General features: G+C 43.7%; 2 protein-coding genes and 1 pseudogene across 2 annotated transcripts in view; 2 read left to right on the forward strand and 1 right to left on the reverse strand.

The window, feature by feature from the left end:
• Window positions 1-45: 45 nt before the first annotated feature.
• LOC140219410 (uncharacterized) lies at window positions 46-7,493 on the forward strand (annotated as a pseudogene).
• A 57-nt stretch (window positions 7,494-7,550) lies between these two features.
• Window positions 7,551-7,925, forward strand: LOC126548126 (histone H2B-like). The gene has a single exon (XM_050196240.3). The coding sequence runs from the start codon at window positions 7,551-7,553 to the stop codon at window positions 7,923-7,925; it is 375 nt and encodes a 124-aa protein (XP_050052197.3).
• Window positions 7,926-11,713: 3,788 nt separating this feature from the next.
• LOC126548121 (solute carrier family 25 member 16-like) overlaps window positions 11,714-17,779 on the reverse strand; it is a 42,334-nt gene continuing 36,268 nt past the window's right edge. Inside the window, exons 8-9 of the mRNA XM_050196236.3 lie at window positions 17,711-17,779; window positions 11,714-12,947 (exon numbers count right to left, since the gene is read on the reverse strand). Of these exons, the coding sequence (XP_050052193.1) occupies window positions 12,773-12,947; window positions 17,711-17,779 (244 nt within the window). The 3' untranslated portion in view covers window positions 11,714-12,772. The remainder of the gene's footprint in view (window positions 12,948-17,710) is intronic.

Below are 17,779 nucleotides of genomic sequence, written 5' to 3' on the forward strand. Positions count from 1 at the left end.
CTGCTTCTCCCGGAAGTTCTAAGTTTCACCTTCTTAGCAGTGGTAGTCAGCAGTTTGTAATGAAGTTGTGTGTTCATATTTATAAAACAAGTAGGGCAATCGCTGAGGTGTATTTTATTAATGGGAAGCAGTTTTTTTAATGCACCACTTAGTTCTCTTCTTGACTGTAAGGTGACTTTTCTTGATAAAATATTCACATGACCCTATGCAAGGTTGCTTAGTGGCAGTTTGTAGCAGAAGGGGCTGGGGTTTGTGGGGATCGAAGTGCCTTCTTGTGCCTCGTTCCCCAGCTTATGCATTGTGCTTAGTTCGATCTTCGGGAGCCGCCACCATAACGGCAACAAGGCAGACACGACTAGCGCACCTGAGCTAATTTCCCGCGCAGACCGTGCTTCTTTCTCCTGGGGTCGAATCACCGCATGAGCAAGTATCACCAGGACGTGCCCTGATTGGCCTTCCAAGTGGCGGCTCCCGGGCGCCCTTTCCACCCGAGCTCTTTTCCGCTGAGCGCTTCATCACCGCGGCAGATGCTCACAGGCCCGCAGCTAGGTGGTTATGTGGGACCTTTGCTCCCGCGACTTCTCGTTCTCGCGCTTGATGGACCGCTTCCCAATTAGCCCTAGCGCAGCAGGTGCGCATACTCTATCGGTCTTGCGGTGAGCCTTTGCCCATAAGTGCACTGTGCTGTATCTTGGGTTTTTTGGCGATCTGACTCTGTGCCGTGTCGGAGGATCGACAAACCCTGCTGTAGCGCCTTTGTGTGTTGTGGAGTGGAGGAGCGTCGTACCTTTTCCTGACCGTTATTCGTAGGGTGAGCCTTGTGCAAACCCATCTCCACATAACTGGCACCGAACATGGGGTCCGGGCCTTGTGTAAACCCATTTCCACAGGTATTTTTTTCTCTCTCTCTCTTTTTATTAAACTTTCAATTGTTGGTGTACTCCTGTGTACTCGTGCAACTCAGTTTCATCTATTTTGTGCCATGTTTCTGTGATGAAGATGAAAACCCGCCATGGTTGCTTAGTGGCTATGGTGTTGGGCTGCTAAGCACGAGGTCACAGGATCAAATCGCGGCCACGGTGGCCGCATGTTGATGGGGGCAAAATGCGAAATGCGAAAACCCCCGTTTACATCGATTTCGGTGTACATTAAAGATCCCCAGGTGGTGCAAATTATTCCGGAATCCCTCACTACGGCGTGCCTCATATTCACAGGGTTCGTAGCGGTCCTCTTGAAACCCTTGAAAACCCTGGAATTTAAAAATAGCATTTTCAAGGCCTTGAAAACCCTTAATTATTTTCAAGTCCTTAAATATACTTGAATTTCATCAATAGGCTTTCGTTCAGCCGGTTTTTAGCGGATGCCTCTTGCAACACCTGGCAACTATGTACTCGAGCCAACTAAAGCATCCAATCCAATCTGTTTATGTAGCGACAACGCAGTAGCGTTACGCTGGCTAGAGGGGGGTGGTGTGACGGGCGATAGCAGAGGGGTGCACAAATTTGTGATGAAAGATGGTGGCCCCGGTAGATGGCGCTGGCTGCGCGACAGGTGGCAGCAGTGCTGGCCGGTTTTGCGTAGGGCCGCATGTGTTTACTTTCACCTTGTTTCCAATAATTACATGCCACGTCCTTGTTAACAGGACGTGAACTAGTCATTTTTATTAGTTCGTTGAAAAGCATGCGTTTGAAATACCACAATGTTTCTGATAGAAATAACTGGCAAGCGGTGTTTAGTTTATAATGAAATATTTCTCAGCGGTGACTAGTTTTGACATGTTTCACCAACTTCGTCTGAATTAATCCATTTACGTGAGTGCATAGTCAAACTGTGCCTTGAGTGTCTTTTTTTCTGGGCTTTGTTTGGAGTGCAAACTGCTTAATATTTTATCTTACAAGAAGCAATGGTTCGCATGTAGCGTGTTTATTTCAAAGGTTTTGTTCAGTGTTGAAATCATTTAAATTTAATTTTCTCTTTTCCTTTTCGTTAGCTTATATTTTAGTGTAGAAATGGCAATGCTATAGTCAGGGCTCTGTTGCACCGAACATGTTTACTTTTTATTTTTTTAACTGTTTCTCTCCTTTATACTGTATACTCCACTTTATATGCACATCCAATACATGTGAGGGAAGTTGAAAAACACGTTTATTCATCACACATTTTTTCATCACATTCGGGGGAGGTCAAATTACCTGCACCTCCTCAACTTCAAATGCTTTAGTCGCTCCCTTTGGGCAGTACTGTCTTTATTTAAAGCCTTTGTCAAGAAGTGCATATGTGCGAGTATATAAAACCGCACTATTATTGCAGTCAGTTCTTTGCTGTGAACATCACAGCCAGCTCGACCAAGTTTGATGCCTGCTAAGAACAACATGAAATCATGGATGGTGAAGGAATGCAGTTTTTCAGCAGAAAAAAGAAAGTAAATGCATCCTCTAGGGTCTTTACCAGTTTGGCCAGATTGTCACAAGGATACAACAGTCCTCCCTTGTCAAAGTGGTTGACTTGTTCACTGTTTGGTTTCACTCTGGCTTCTGGTTTCTTCCTGGCAAGGGTAGAAATGCACTCATTGCAGCAGCTACATTTGTTGACCTTTCTTGCAACATAGCCAGCAATGTAAAAAAATAAGACGGCTGTTGCTTTTCTCTATTACGTAGCTACTGTGGTCAGTGCTCAGACACTGCAGTGCAAACCTAGCCCCATCAAGATCTCCAATTTCTAACATATCTTCAGTGATGTCTCATATGCTGAAAATGGCATCACTAGTGGTTGGTGACGAGGAATCAAGGAGAGCGTTTACAAGATTTGCTGGAGAGTTTCCATTCTTCGGTGGTCTAGCGAGGCTATAAAAACCCAAGCAATTCATAGTGACAAGAAACTGTCCAGGATTTGGATGGTCGTTGGTACCGAAATATTGTTTGATTATCCCAAAAACGTTTCCCAACTTGTCCTGGCTAAGCCGGGATGTTAACATGTACCTAAAGCCGAGTGATATTAAGTAGCTAAGAAGTGAGAGCGTGCTACATATAGTGACATGTAGCCCTTTGGCAGAGCGTTTACTCACAAACCAGCCACCGGCTTCTTTTGCTGCTTCTTCCCAGTAGTCTAAAAATACAAGAAAAGCCTCGAGCTCAGCAACTCTGTCTGATGATGTTCTAAGCCTGTCTCGCGGGCACCTGGACGTCATTACAGATATCAGTCGACTCATTTGCTTCACCTCATTGCACCTCATCGGCAATTTGTTGATTTGCCTGACGCATTGCTGCTAGATCCCGTTCTGCATTCAGCAGTTTTTTCTGAGCAGTACGCAAGCTGCGGCATAAGTTAGCATGCTTTTTCAGACATTTGGATATTCCCCCGTTCCGTCGCTTTCGTGAAAATTTATTCTGCAGCAGCTTGCTCAACTATTTGCCATGAATGCAGGGGCCGTTACTTTCAGATACATAAGCGCACTTGATGGAAAAGTAACACCCAGCAAATGATATATATCTTCCTTGTTTCTCTGGTTTCACACCGCAGCCTCCACACAATACAAGTGCATGTGTGCTGTCGAACACTGACTGTGCTTCCTCCGGCGAAGAAACAGTGCACCGTGAGCGCAGTTGGCTATTGAGAAATACAGAGCAACACAACAATTCCGGTTGGTTGCTTTCTGACTTGAATTTCACTAACTTGGGCAGCAAGATGTGGTCAACCTGCTCGCCTTCAAGCTCACAGACTCCGAAGAACACACTGTAACATTCACTTGGAAATGTTACCTTATTCCATGTTGCATCAGGTAGGCAGAAATTATGACACGTCCCACGGCGTGCTTTATATCTTAGGCCCCCAAAAGTCATATGAAGAGCGCAAAATGCATTGCGAACATGAAAGCGACTACGGCGCATAGTACCATGCGGTGCTACTTGACGGCAATTGCTTATGAGCAACGCATCGAGCCAGCTCCACCAACGTCGTCGGATGTGAGCAGCCTGTTCAAAGCGCACGAGTGTGTGACCGACGTGGAGATACTGTGGACTCTGAAAATGGTAACATCACACTATACCTACAACTCGTCATCACACACAGTGGAATTCAAGAAAATGTTCCCGGATAGCGAAATCACTGAGGCATTTTCCTGCGGTGAAAGAAAATCTGCATACGTAGTGTGCCATGGTCTGAGACCATTTTTTCTCTCGTGCCTGCAACGTGAATTTCAGCGATCTGATGGCTACACCGTTATGTTTGATGAGTCTTTGAACGACTGCCTGCAGAGAAAACAGATGGACATCCATTTGCGGTACTGGAGCACAATGCTCAAGCATGTAACCACGAGATATTATACGTCGGTGTTCATGGGACATTTGACTGCCGAAGACCTTCAGGAGAAGCTTCTGGCTGCCTTGGCAGATTTGCTGCTGGTGAAAGCTGTCCAGCTGTCTATGGATGGCCCCAATGTGAACCTAAAGTGTTTTAGGGAAATGCAGGAATACTTGCAGAGAACCATCAAGTTCAGTGTTTGGACTTGGGCACTTGCGGACTGCACACAATACATAATGCTTACAGGGTGGCTGTTGTTGCCAGCAAGTGGGGCATAGAGAATCTTCTTTCAAGCCTCAGTGCCATTTTTCATGATGCGCCAGCGCGAAGGGAAGACTTCTCTACTGTGACAGGCCAAATGACATTTCCTCTCAACTTCGTTGCTCATCGCTGTGGGGTGATATGAAAAGGTACGTGGAATGTGCAAAAAAGAAAGAGGTGAACTTGCCAAAGTGTGCGTCATTCACACAGCTCTGCGAATTTTGCCAGGACCCACTGCTGTTGGCCAAACTGAACTTTGCTCTCGGCATCGCGATGATTCTGAAACCATTCCTGATGGAATACCAAATGGACAAACGACTGATGTTCTTTTTAAAAAGAGATGTGGAGTGTCTCGTGAGGAAACTTCTCACGAGATTCATGAAGTGCTCAGTGCTGCCAGCTTCCACGGGAATTGTCGGCTTGCTCAAAATGGATCTTGTAAACCCAAATAACCATGTATCCTCAGAGAAAGTTGACATTGGGCATGCAGCTGAAGAAATGGTCAAAGCCGCAAAGGTGAGCGCCAAGGACGTATTTGCCGTCAGGATGGAATGCAGACAGTTCCTTATAAGTACTACCAAGAAAATTCTGCAAAAGAGCCTGCTGACTTGCCATCTAGTTAGGAGCCTATCTTCGCTAGACCCTCGCCAAATGACCTCAAAGCGAGATGAGTGCCTCACAGGCTTCAGGAAAGTATTAGACGCGCTCATTGCAGTTAGACGATTGGGTGAGCATGAGCGCGATTCTGTCCTAGGCGAATACACAGAACTTAGGCAAGAGAAGAAACTCAACCTGCGGCAGTTTGACAAACACTCTTTTAGCCTAGACGAGTTCTACTTTGAGCTGTTGAAGGTTGACTCATCCTATAAGCACTTCTGGAAAGTTGTCCGACTGCTTCTCGTCGTGAGCCACGGGCAGGCAACTGTTGAAAGAGGCTTCAGCATGAACCGCCAGGTCTCTGTCGAAAACCTGAAGGAGATGTTATATGTGTCGCAGCGAATCACTTACGATGCAGTCGGCAAGGCTGGTAGCATCCTGAACATTGTAATAACGAAGGAGTTGCGTAGATATGTCTTGGCTGCACACAACCGCTATCGAGCCTACTTGGAGGGTAAAAAAATAGAAGCGATCGAGCAGTCAAAGGCATCAAAGAGAAGCCACATTGAAGAAGAAATACACGGCATGAAGATGAAGAGGAGGAGGCTGGAGGCAACAATTGCCGATTTAACAGCTTGTGCTGACAACTACGCTGAGCGGGCAGAAGCTACAAGCGACATGACCTTCATTGTGAAGTCCAACAGTTTGAGAAAAATGGCAAAAGAAAAGACTCAGGAGCTTGCAGAAATGGATAACAAGTTGAAAGGAAAGCTTCAGGAACCTAATCGTGAGTCCACTGTTTGAGAATGGGACTCTTTTTGTGGGTGTGTCCAATGCATCTAGATTGTGAAATTAATTAGTTTAAGCAAACCGGCAAAAGGAATGTTGACACCTGCGGAAAACAATGTAGCGAGACCAACAATAAAAAAGTGAGCTCAGAAAAGAAGCTGTGAAAGCTTTTAATTAGCTATTGATTGTGGAAAATGTGCCTACTTTTGTTTGTGTGCAGTAAAAGATGTGCTTCCTTGCTGTAAAGCATGTTGTGGTCTTTTTCTATGACCTCAAAAAGTCTTGTTTCAAGTCTTTGAAAATTCTATCTTAGGGCCTTGAAAGTCCTTAAAAACCCTTGAATTTTTCCTTCACGGTGGCTATGAACCCTGTATCCAGATTGTGGTTTTGGCATGTAAAAATCTAATTTTTTAAAATGATGATGAAACTTGTTCAACTCGCAATATTGCTGCACTCGTGATAGTTTGGCCTCAGCAACGGCTTTGCAAAAGGCACTGGATTTATCCCTGGTTCCAGTAGGAAACAATCGGAATGTGTCCGACTGTCCCTCCCCTGTTAATTGACCTTTTTCAGGGATATAATTGCGCAGAAAAGGTGGTGTGGAACAAACGGCCACATAGCAAAAGCCTGTAAATCGCATGTTTTCGTGAGTGAGAGAGAGAGATGAAATTAAGACTTTATTCCAGGTCAGACTAAGACCTTTTCCTGACTACGGTGCAGTGTGATGGAAGGTGAAACATGCAAGGTGTGCTGCCTGTTTCCAGTTGCAGACCTTTCGAGGCAACACCATCTGCGCTTGCTGCATGCATGCTTTGACCCTTAAGTGTCTTCTGCAGGGTGTCTACCAACCGGGAAAACTCGGGGAATTTGTGCTTCTATCACGGAAAATTAGCTGCAATCTTATTGAAAGAGAACGAAAGTCATGTTAATTCTGGCTCCAGTAGCAGAGGAATCGAGGATTTTTCGGACATGCGCAATAATTCGCACGGCTTCGCGGCACCACCACGTACTCCATAGAGTCAATGTGCCCTGACTGCAGGTCTGAAACGGCATTAATCAAAGCCACCACCGCCGCAATTTTGATTATCTCGCCGCCTCGAGCCGGTGCTCTCGCACACAGATCCGTTGGCAGTGATAGCCACCACTGCGCAACGTTAGTCCTAGCTGCTTCTACGTTCGCTAGCTTCTTGCCGTGCGGTGCCGTGTTTTTCATTGAAAGAATTCGCTGTTGTCAGCAATGGCACCGACTCCGCCTTTCAATCCTCACGATTGGCTTCCAAGCTCGCAAAGCACAGCGCATTGCATAATGCCAGTCTCCAAAAGTTAGCTTCGCCTCAATACAGAAATGTTACGCGGTGAAGCATAACGAGCGTGTGACGGGGCAATTTCCATGTGACAGTATGTATTCCTTAATTATACACCTGTGCACCTCTGTCTCCTGTCGCAGTACGAGCACCGATATGCCTAATGAGTGTACTGGCAGGCCTTCAGAGCTTCTTCGGACGTGCCTGTGGCAATTTGAGCTCTTAACTCTTTCGTTACTGCGAGACAGAGCGCCTATTGTTGAAGTGTTCGAGTTGCTGCACGTGTCTGCGACAGTCAAGATGCCACCCCAGCCAAGCAGTAAGGCTATTAAGAAGGCCGGCAAAGTGCAGAAAGCAGCCCACGCTACTGACAAGAATAAAAAGAAGCGCAGGAGGAAGGAGAGCTTCAGCATCTACATTTACAAGGTACCCAAGCAGGTGCACCCTGACACCGGCGTCTCCAGAAAGGCGATGTCGATCATCAACAGCTTTGTCAACGACATCTTCGAACGCATCGCCGCTGAAGCGTCTCGGCTGGCACACTACAACAAGCGCTCCACCATCACCAGCCGTGAAGTACAGACCGCAGTACGCCTGTTGCTACCTGGAGAACTCTCCAAGCACGCGGTCTCGGAAGGCACGAAGGCCATCACGAAGTACACATCCTCGAAGTGAAATTGCAGACTATTTATTTTCTTCATCTGTCCACCGTGCAGCGTGTCGGACCACGCGTTCATCACCAAAGCCCATGGAGTGCTGTGCTATTTCCACTCTACATGAACTTTTTTTCTTGACGTGCATTCCACCTTCACAAGCCGCACCTCCGGGGTTCAGTGCATCTCGCATGTCATCTGTCAGTTTTAGCCTCCAGCATGTGTGAATACTGTCCTGTACTTCTGAGTGTTGTGATGAGTGAATAAAACAAAATTGGACAGGTAAAAAAAAAAAAACTAGTTTTTTATAGGTCTAAAAAAAAAAAAAAATATGGCAATGTAATTTAGTTCTCGACCTCGACTTTCTGGGAGTCATTTGATTACAACATTTTCATACTAGTGCAGTGTACTCCTGAGCGACATGATTTTTTCTCAAGCGCAGCAGAAGGTGACGGCCATGGCTCTTTCCGCTACAACATACGCACATTCATTCGCAAAAAGGTCCATCAAAGATCACAACATCACCGGAGAGCGAAAATTTTAACTGATTCTGAAAGTTCAGTGCCTGTACTACTAAATGGCCTTAAGTGGATATGAAATGGCTCCAACATGTCGAAATCAGCTATCTAAAGTATTGATCACAGGTGACCAATATTAATATATGTGGTAACAAAAGAGTTAAGAGCAGTTAAAGACATGCTTCATTTTTTTCGGATGTTTTCGCAGCCGCTAGGGAGTCCGAAAAAATCGGACGTTGACTGTACAACTGACCAAGAGGATGCTTCAAATGATCCATGGGGCGAACACATGGCAGAAGGAGGATGAGAACAGAAAGGACCGACGCACTGAGGAATTACAAGAAAGGAAGCGTGCCGCCACCTCTTTGAAAGAGCTTGAGCTAAAAAAACAAAGTGTTGGCTGACGCCGAGATGCAGGTGTCCTTCATTCAAACCAAAATAAACTCTAAATTTAGAGCAGTGAAACCCAACACTGAGATGTTGTGTACGGTGAGAGTATGTCAGGACAGTTGAGGTTGACTTCCCAGCTGCTGTGAGAGAATCTTAGTTGTGACAAAGTTCAGGCCTCATACCGATGAGACACAGTTGATAGAAGTAGCTCATATTTGAAAATATTTACTTCTGTATGCATATTTGAAGATGTTCGACTCTATTCGGAATGGGTTTTACCATTTTTCCGCTGTGCATTTTGCTATCGCCTTCTTTGTTTTCTTTTTGAATGAAATAGATATTACTCCTTACTATTGAAACTGGACTAAATCATTTTTTGTTTCAACATGCTTACTAGAGAGTGACAGCATCGGGCAACATGGTGTCAGCCCGTCTTTGCATAAAACAAAGTTCTGGCTCATTCAGGGAATTTTGCAAAAGTGCTCGGGGAAAACCTGAAAAACTCGGAGAATTTGCAAATGTCAACTTGGTAGAGACGCTGCTTCTGATTTCCTATGTGGTAGTTTTGCTGCTTGTAGCTTGGACGAAGGGCTTGAGCATTTTTTCTCATCTATTGTAGCATTGTACAGAAGGCAACCACCCTTAAATATATGTGGCCTTGTATGTTCCTTTAAAGGCGTACTAAAGGAATTTATAGTACGTATTACTTTATTATTCTGCAATATTAGACTGGCCACTTAGGTGAGAGGAAGCCTAGTAAGCCAGAAAAAGCGCGAGAACATGATGCAGTTCCTGCATCAGCTTGACATAACCTAACAAATTGTGAAAGCATGTACTCTGGTCTCGTTAAAATTCTTTATCGGTAAGGGACTACACTGCATTGAAAAGGAACCAACGACCTGACGAAGCAAATTTCGATTACTTTTTCTGTGTGAAACAGTCCACATAAGGAAAATACAGTAGAACCCCATTCATGCGTTCTTTATGGGATCACGGAAATGAATTGTATGATTCAGGAAAACATTTAACAGCTCGTTATATTACTGCCTGAAGGGTTAGACATTAAACACTTCTTTTTTTGAACAGTTGTAGCCATGACTAGCATTACATGAAGCTTGTAATTCTCATCTGGTGCGTCGAATCTTGCAACCTCTTTTTAAGCACTTAACACCATTTCATGCAGCTGTGTAAGTAACCATTCAAGGTATTGAAGGTCACGACACAGCGTCTGTGCTCGTGAGTGTGGTGTCTTTATGCCTTGATCCACCTCCTCTTGGCTTTTGACTTTCTGAATCATGCCAAGATCAGCAATGATCCGAACATGGCGATAACGGTCCTTCTGCAAAGTGTTTTGTTTTTAGCTGCGAGGCCGATGTAGGTGCCACGGACGAATGATGCCGTGGCAGTGGTGCACCACAACAGTCTTCGTGCATAATGCATATGACCCTATGAAAATTTAACAGGACCAGTGCTTCAGTGTGTAAGGCTGGGAAAACGTAACAAACGGAACATATAGACAAGGTTCTATTGTACATTAAAATCCCTGAAGTCACACTCGTGTACAGACACAGAATATAAGAAAATGAAGTTCGGCTTTCATTTTCTCCGTTAACCAACCCTTTCTCGTCGGATGGAAGAAAATTGGGTTTTTAAATACTTCACCACTCTAAACTGATGCACTGTTTTTCTTTAGTGTCCCTTTAACTGTAATCTTGCTGAACTGAACTAGCAATATGTACATATTGAGTATGTAAAGGGGCTTTATATATACTAACCCTGCAACACAACCACAACATTCGAAATTGATTTGTGCGCTGCGTACTTACTGTATCTTTTCACACTTGTGAACTTCTGTATTTTGACAAAACGGGCGAATTGTTGCACGACTTTGTTTTGACGGTACTAAACAGCTTATGAAAGAGTCTCCTAATGCGGTAAAAAAGATGACTACCAGTTACCCTCACAGGAAGGCATTGAGTAATGAAGATGAGATCCTTGTGTTGGATGACATGTTTGGTCATGCTGAAATAAAACAATCTTTTGTGTCAGTCATTGGGATGTTTGGTATACAGTAAATGCCATTAGAATGGGCATTCTACCAGGTAAGTGGAGGCGCAAATGTGAACCGCTTGCACAATGCAGCCACCTGGTGGTGCAGAGCTTAACCAGACACACACACCTAATAATGCTGCAACCAAAAGTCTGTTTTACTTTGCTGCTGGTGAAAATTTTCGGCAGTGGCATAATTGTGTTGTTCCCACCCGTTTCAAATGGAAAGGTACCACTTCATGGTCAACGAATGACAAGTGTTTTGAACAGATGTGCTTCCATGGAATCTTTGCTACCAGGTACATTTAACTTGCTTTGGGTCTGTAGTGGAGGAGGAAGCAAGCATTCAATATCTTGCGCAGTTTTTGGCACTAGGTGTGGGCATTGAGGCTTGTTAATAATGGCAATTGTCTGCCATGTAGCAATTGGTCGCCTCCACCACAAGAAGAACCAAGTTGCGCATTCAAAAAAGACCACAGGAAAAGTCGACAGAGACAAAAAGTCACCTTTTCCTGTGGTCTTTAATGTGCAATTTGTTCTTGAAAGCAATGCTCTTGAAAGCAATGCTCTTGAAAGCAATGCACCAACATGCCCAGTAGTTCTTTGAAACTACCTCCACGGCAAGCTTCACCACTACATGGTTTTGGCACACCAAAGCAGGGACTCCACATTATTTTCGACCATCTTGTGTTGCTTAACTTGCACCTAAATTGAAGTACGCAAGTGTTTCTGCATTCTGCCCCCTTCAGAATGTGTCCGCTACAGTCAAGTATTGAACCTGCGACCTCGTGCTTCGCAGCAAAATGCTGTTGCCACCGAGCCATTGCAGAGAAATGAAAGCCAACAAACTGTATGTTCGTGTAAAGTTTTTATTGCATAGTACAGTATAAAACAGTTCAGCAGCTTGTATCATGCATTGGCAATCAAAATGTTAATATAGCCTGTACTAGTTAAACAGTCATTGTGCCTCAGTACAAGTGGCCATTAAAGTGAATCCTGAATGCTGTTATATATATGCATGATTTAAAAAATGGATGCAGTGATAAGCACATCTGTTATAGAAAGCAGTTATACAATGTCTGCTGATGTTTGTATATTACTGTGCAAGCTTACAAATTTAAATTGTGAGAACCGACCTTAGAGCTGCATCATAGACAGGCTAATCCATATGTGCTTTCATTCCATTTGCTTTATTTTCTAGGTTGTTTACCTATTCATTCAGCATTTACACTGCTATGCCGAAAGGGTCATGATTCAAGAGAATGTACAACGAATGTAGATTCATTATCTTGGCAAAATAGTGCCTCGTGCTTCAATGCCGACATGAAAATTCCATAACTTATAAATTAAAAGTTGAGGTCGCACAGCTCTTATTTGGCAGTGCCTGCAGTGCCCTACCTTTATTGAATCTCGATGCCTTATGTGTTAAATCACAGCTGAGTTGAGTAGAAGCTGTGCAGACCCAAGAGGTGTTGAGTTATGATTATGTGTGGGGTTTTGCTGACACACTAGACTTCTAAGCAAACTTACTCTGGTGTTTTCGATACAAAAGCTGTGCCCACAAAACCAACTGCATGGCCTCTGTGCACAGCCTGCAGTAAAGGCTTTGTCAAAACACATTGGGCCTACAGTTGTCTCGTCTCTAGGTGTACTGAAAGTCCCATCAGTTTCGCATGTGCACTTGCACTGTGGCACTTTTCAGAACTGCAAGAAAAATGCGTGTGCATATTCCAGTACTTCAGACAGTCTGTACTCTGCAAGGCCAAGTGGGATGCCCCATGTATGACAAATTCATCTTGCCAAAAGCACCAGGACTTGGCTATGCCTTAAGTTGCTGCTGACTGTTACTTTGATGCTTATGACTGGCTGGCACAGTTAAGTGTACCACTGTTATTAAGAGTGAGATATGTGATCAGGAGTCGAGGCCTGTGTCCAGACCCAGCAACTGTTTAGCAACCTCGTATGTAGAGAACGACACGGCCACCATGGGAATCGCACGCAGGTAGTTGACGCTCATACCACGGTACAATCCTCGGGAGATGCCGTGCTCATGAAAGGTCAATGCCAATGTGCTGAACAGGCTCTTGCTGCACACAAATAAAATTTTTTTTACTGTGTTGACCATGCTAAATAGAGGGAGCAGCCATGTTGGCAACATGACGAACCACCTGTATATTTGATAAGAAACAGCACAATAGAGCAGGATGTAAGAAAGGGACAAGCAATGACAGTGACTAACAACCAAACATCTATTCCTTCAAGCAGCTTATATAGTGTACTGCTCAACAAGAAAAGAGGGAACAAGAGCATGCATAGAAGTAATGTGGAATGAAATCATTCCAATAGGTACGATATCTTCTTCGGAAGGAGTGAAGTAGAAGGGTAACTCGCGCACGCATCAACTTTTTTGGATGTTTGAGGCTTGAGATATCAGTTGTCAGCATTCGTCATGGTATCATCCAGTTAAATCTTTAAAAGTAGTTCACAGCTACATTCAATGCAACACAGCGACAGGTGGCTATCTCTTGTTTGCTTACTGACCTTTTGTTTGAGAGTTCGTGCATGCTGTGATCTACACAACATCCCATTTGTCCAATATAGAAATGCCCGCACGAAAGCGGAATGTGGTAAACAACATTACAACGGCACTTAAACTGCTGTCTACGCTTTTTTTTGCAGAACTTCTTTGGATTGATTTATTGGCACACGCTACCCAGCTTATTTGGGGCAGCAAAAAGCAGCCTAACACTTGCCTTGTAGATGACCTTTAGATTTTACGATATCTTGTGCATATACAGAATTGCTGCAACATTTTAGAGCGAATGGCTCTTGGGCTGAGCGAACCCTGAATTCTTGCTTTTGAAATAGACTATGAGGCACTCGGCAACGATTGTAAAAAGCTATAAACGGCCCCTCACCATGTTTGGTAATCTTAAACAGCCACACATAGCATATACATGACACACTGATGATTGTGTCTGCAAAGTATTATGGCGCTGCGTGCCGCAGAAACAGTTGACGTTTCAGTTGAGGCTTGGTGAAAGTCAAATCTCCCACACTAATTCAATAAACCTCTTAGCAATGAAAAGGTGGTTCAATGTCGACGATTTAATGGTGCATGGTATGCAGCAGAAACCTTTGAGTCTGTAGATTATACCAGTATGCACATGTACACACAAACAAACCTAAGAAGGCAAGAGAATACAAATATAAATGTGTTGTGATGAGGAAGGGTTAAACATTTCCAGTTTGATTTTAAAAATCTGCACCATTTTATGTTTACATCTGAAGATTTAATGTTTAGTCTCATTTTATTCACATGAAATCAGGTTCTTTATTTAACCTTTTTGTTCACCAAGGTTCTTCACCAAGGTGCTTCTCACTCTTTTCTGGGCACCTTATTTTGTAATATAGCAAATTCGAATAGGTGGCTGCTATTGGCCAATGTCAATCAAGAAAAGTGCTTGGATCAGTGTGCTTTTTCTTACAGTTACTGTATATATTGACGAAGTTTAATAAACAGGCTGAAGTAAGCGAAAATATGCTTTTGAATTTTTATAACAATTATGTACTTCCAGAAGGAGCCAACTATCCTCTGCACATGCTCGGCCGCCCGCATAGGAATTAAACTTTGGCCACCCTGCTTATCAGTGTCGTAGCTGTCGGGTCTCGCTAATTTAGACTTGTTTTGAACACACTACTAGACTCGAGCCACACGAAACTTAAGGTCAGACCACAAGCACACTTGCCAGTGTGCGCTCACTCCTGGATTGCTTCGTATTGAGCTATTGATAGCACTTCAACATGCACAAGTTTGAAGTGGCTATGTGGCAACTATCCGTCAGTCAAGCTGGTAAAGGACAAAGCTAGTCCGCACCACATAGCACGGCCAGACGAGCATATGAGTGCAAGCACGTACTCAAGCCCTGTCGTGCACAAAGCAAACGCTGCGCACTACGGTTGCATGTAGCTGTGGTCTGCTACACTGCGGCTCACTGAGGACAACCACGTTGGTTTACGTTTGGCGCGTCGTAGGTGCCAAAGTCCGAAGTATTGACGTCTACATTAACATCCAAAATCAAATTTTAACTGCGTGCCACGGTGACATTCAGTAGGCAGAGCATTGTGGGCACACCCTACTGCACTGTAGCCTTCGCAGTGCAAGGCATTGAAGAAGGAGCGGAAGCACTGCGAAGGGAGTGTTTGATTGCCAATAACTCCGTTTCAGCTGAACGCATTGAAGTACTTTTTGCGGCAGTGTATTCCTGAAATCGCCTATTTTAACTTCAAATGCATTTCTCCACTTCGATAAAAAGGGTTGTTCTGGAAGGAATATTTACTGTGCAGGAAAGCCGACTTGAAGGTTTTACATGGAGTCCACGACAGTGGAGGGCTCAGTAAAGTGACATGCCATGTCATACATCTCGTAGACGGCATCATCAGTCATCTATAGGACACGTATTGGTACTGTCTACGTGTATGCCTTTGCAACAATTATATTGTTGGCGGGACAACTGCATGGCCAATTGCCTCTTGTTCACACACCCACAAATACTTCAAGACAGCTTTCCTGCACAACGAAAATTTCTGCACCCCGATTGCAGCAAGGCTATGAATGAGAATGAGAAAAGATAATGAATACTCGTGCGATATTGAAAAATTCAAACCTAAATTCCAGTGAAGCAGAGTTCAAGACAAAAAGGCTGCAAGGTCTGGCACACTCCTGCTTACAGCCTGTGTGCATTTCACCAACAGAGATGTAGACATGTTTCCAGTTTCTGCAGAACTTTTTTGCGGTGCTCATGCACCATCTCCACCAGCCCCCTGCAACTTACCGCAACTCTTGTGTCAGCAATGTTGAACATGCAACAGCTTAACCCTTATGAATTACAGTATTTCTGTGGTTGATTCTGAGTGGAAAATGTCACCCATATACATATGGGTTCAAATTTTTTAGCACAAATGTTTAGCCAGTTGCTTACAGCAGCAATTCTCGAAGTTGATTCATAGCTCGAAAAAGCATTATAAAGGCTCTGGGATGTTGCGATAAAATTGATTTCATTCTCCGCCTATGTATGTAACTTGAAATTGAGGACACTGGTGCACTTGTAAATTTTTTAGATTGTGCATCTGAATTTCAAATAAATTAGCTTTTTCGGTGAGCCTGCGGATTTCTCCAGCATGTTTTCTCCAACATGAACTTTGTTCCTATAAAGCATTCTCTCAAAATGCATGGTACTACTCTGAGAACATTTTATCCCTCAGCAAGCATTTAAAAGAACCACATGTAGCACTAATTTTGCAATTGCTTCTCAAGACACTTGATTCCTGCCATGTTTCACCTTGATAAGTCCCATAGTCATATGAAATGAAGCCCTATGGAGAGCTCCAAAGTACAATGAACAAAACTTGGGTGCCTATTTTTCACAGTTGACCAGATTACTCAACACACTTCTAACTTTGCCCATGAATGTCCAACATCCACTTCAAATTCAAATGCACTAGCTCTTCTAATGAATTTATATCAACAGCTCGAGTAAATTTACTCCAGTGCATCTAGCTGAAATAACAGCTTTGCTGTAATATAGATGCTGCACAACATCCTTGCACGTGGTTCCTCCGTGCAGACATGTACTGCTAGCACATAATTCTGCCAGCATCCTCCAGGTAGCTGCCAAAGAGACCCAACAACGCCCCAATCTAAAATGCAATGCAAGAGCAGTACAAGATGGTGTTGACCTAATCGGCATTGTCAGACCAGCAAAAGCTGATTGCAACAGCAAAAAGTGCTGCCACCTCTGTTGGAGACCTGGAATAAGGGCTCCACCCAACATGGTGATGCTACCCCTACCCCATGGTTGATCAAAATAAAGTTTTTCAAAAAATTTTTCTCTCTCCCTCTCCAGCCAGGAATCTGGAGCTTAAACACAGTGGCAGAAATTCAACGTGCAGCAAGTGTGTGCATTGACCAAATGCACATCTGCCTCGAGTTAGAGGCAGCCATAAATGCTCCACTGTATGCAAGGAATACAGTCCACAGACCCACATTAATACTCATGTTATGGATAGCTTTGAATATTACCTCATTTTAAAATAAAAACACATTGATGCAAACATGTTGGAGTCCACCAAAGAGAGAACAATCTTTCACCTAAATTGAGACCATGAACTTGCAGGCAGCCTAAGAACAAAATATATCTGACCAAGGAACCGCAAGATATAGTCGAAAAAGTGACTTCCTACATAGTATGTCATACACCAGGCCCCTTCTCAGAAAAAACACCTGAAGCACAATCTCTTCAAATGCAAAAGGTTCCGGAATGAGGGCTGAATTTCACAAGCCACTTGCTCTAATCTCAAAGGTTTGAATTAAAAATGGTCTCTTGACTGCCAACACCTTTTTTGGGGAGATCCCCAAAGAAAGATGTTGACAGCCAAAGACTTGCTACATATACAAAGTCTTCAAAGTTAAACTAATGCTAAATTTAATAAAGATGTGATGCCAGATCTGCTTGCACAGGCAGTTTATGTGCTATGCAATTAGAGCCATCAAATATATACCGTACTTAACACAGAATTACTAAATTAACCTTTCTGCCATCATGATTACCGTACATATATGGTTACATTTGAAACATTAAGACAATGGTATTTAAAGGAACTTCACTTTGTTGGAATATCCTGGAGTGCTTCTGGTCAGAGATATTCATCAATAAATGTTACACTGAATCAGCTAATTTCACATTCAAGGGTATGGGCCTTATGTTAAGTGCTGGGTGGAATGATGCTACATTATGAGTGGGACGCAGAAGGTGTTCAGTCTCTCCAAGTAATGTGGTTATCCATTTACCTGTATTTATTCATTTCTGGGTGCATCATGCTAAGCTGCATTTGTCGACGGGCAACATCTAGAGGGTAG

The sequence above is a fragment of the Dermacentor andersoni genome, chromosome 1 (genome assembly GCF_023375885.2).
Source record: "Dermacentor andersoni chromosome 1, qqDerAnde1_hic_scaffold, whole genome shotgun sequence".
Classification (NCBI taxonomy): domain Eukaryota; kingdom Metazoa; phylum Arthropoda; class Arachnida; order Ixodida; family Ixodidae; genus Dermacentor; species Dermacentor andersoni.

What these genes read in the sequence shown, in the direction of transcription:
- LOC126548126 (XM_050196240.3), top strand. Translation starts at nt 7,551, where the DNA reads ATGCCACCCCAGCCAAGCAGTAAGGCTATTAAGAAGGCCGGCAAAGTG.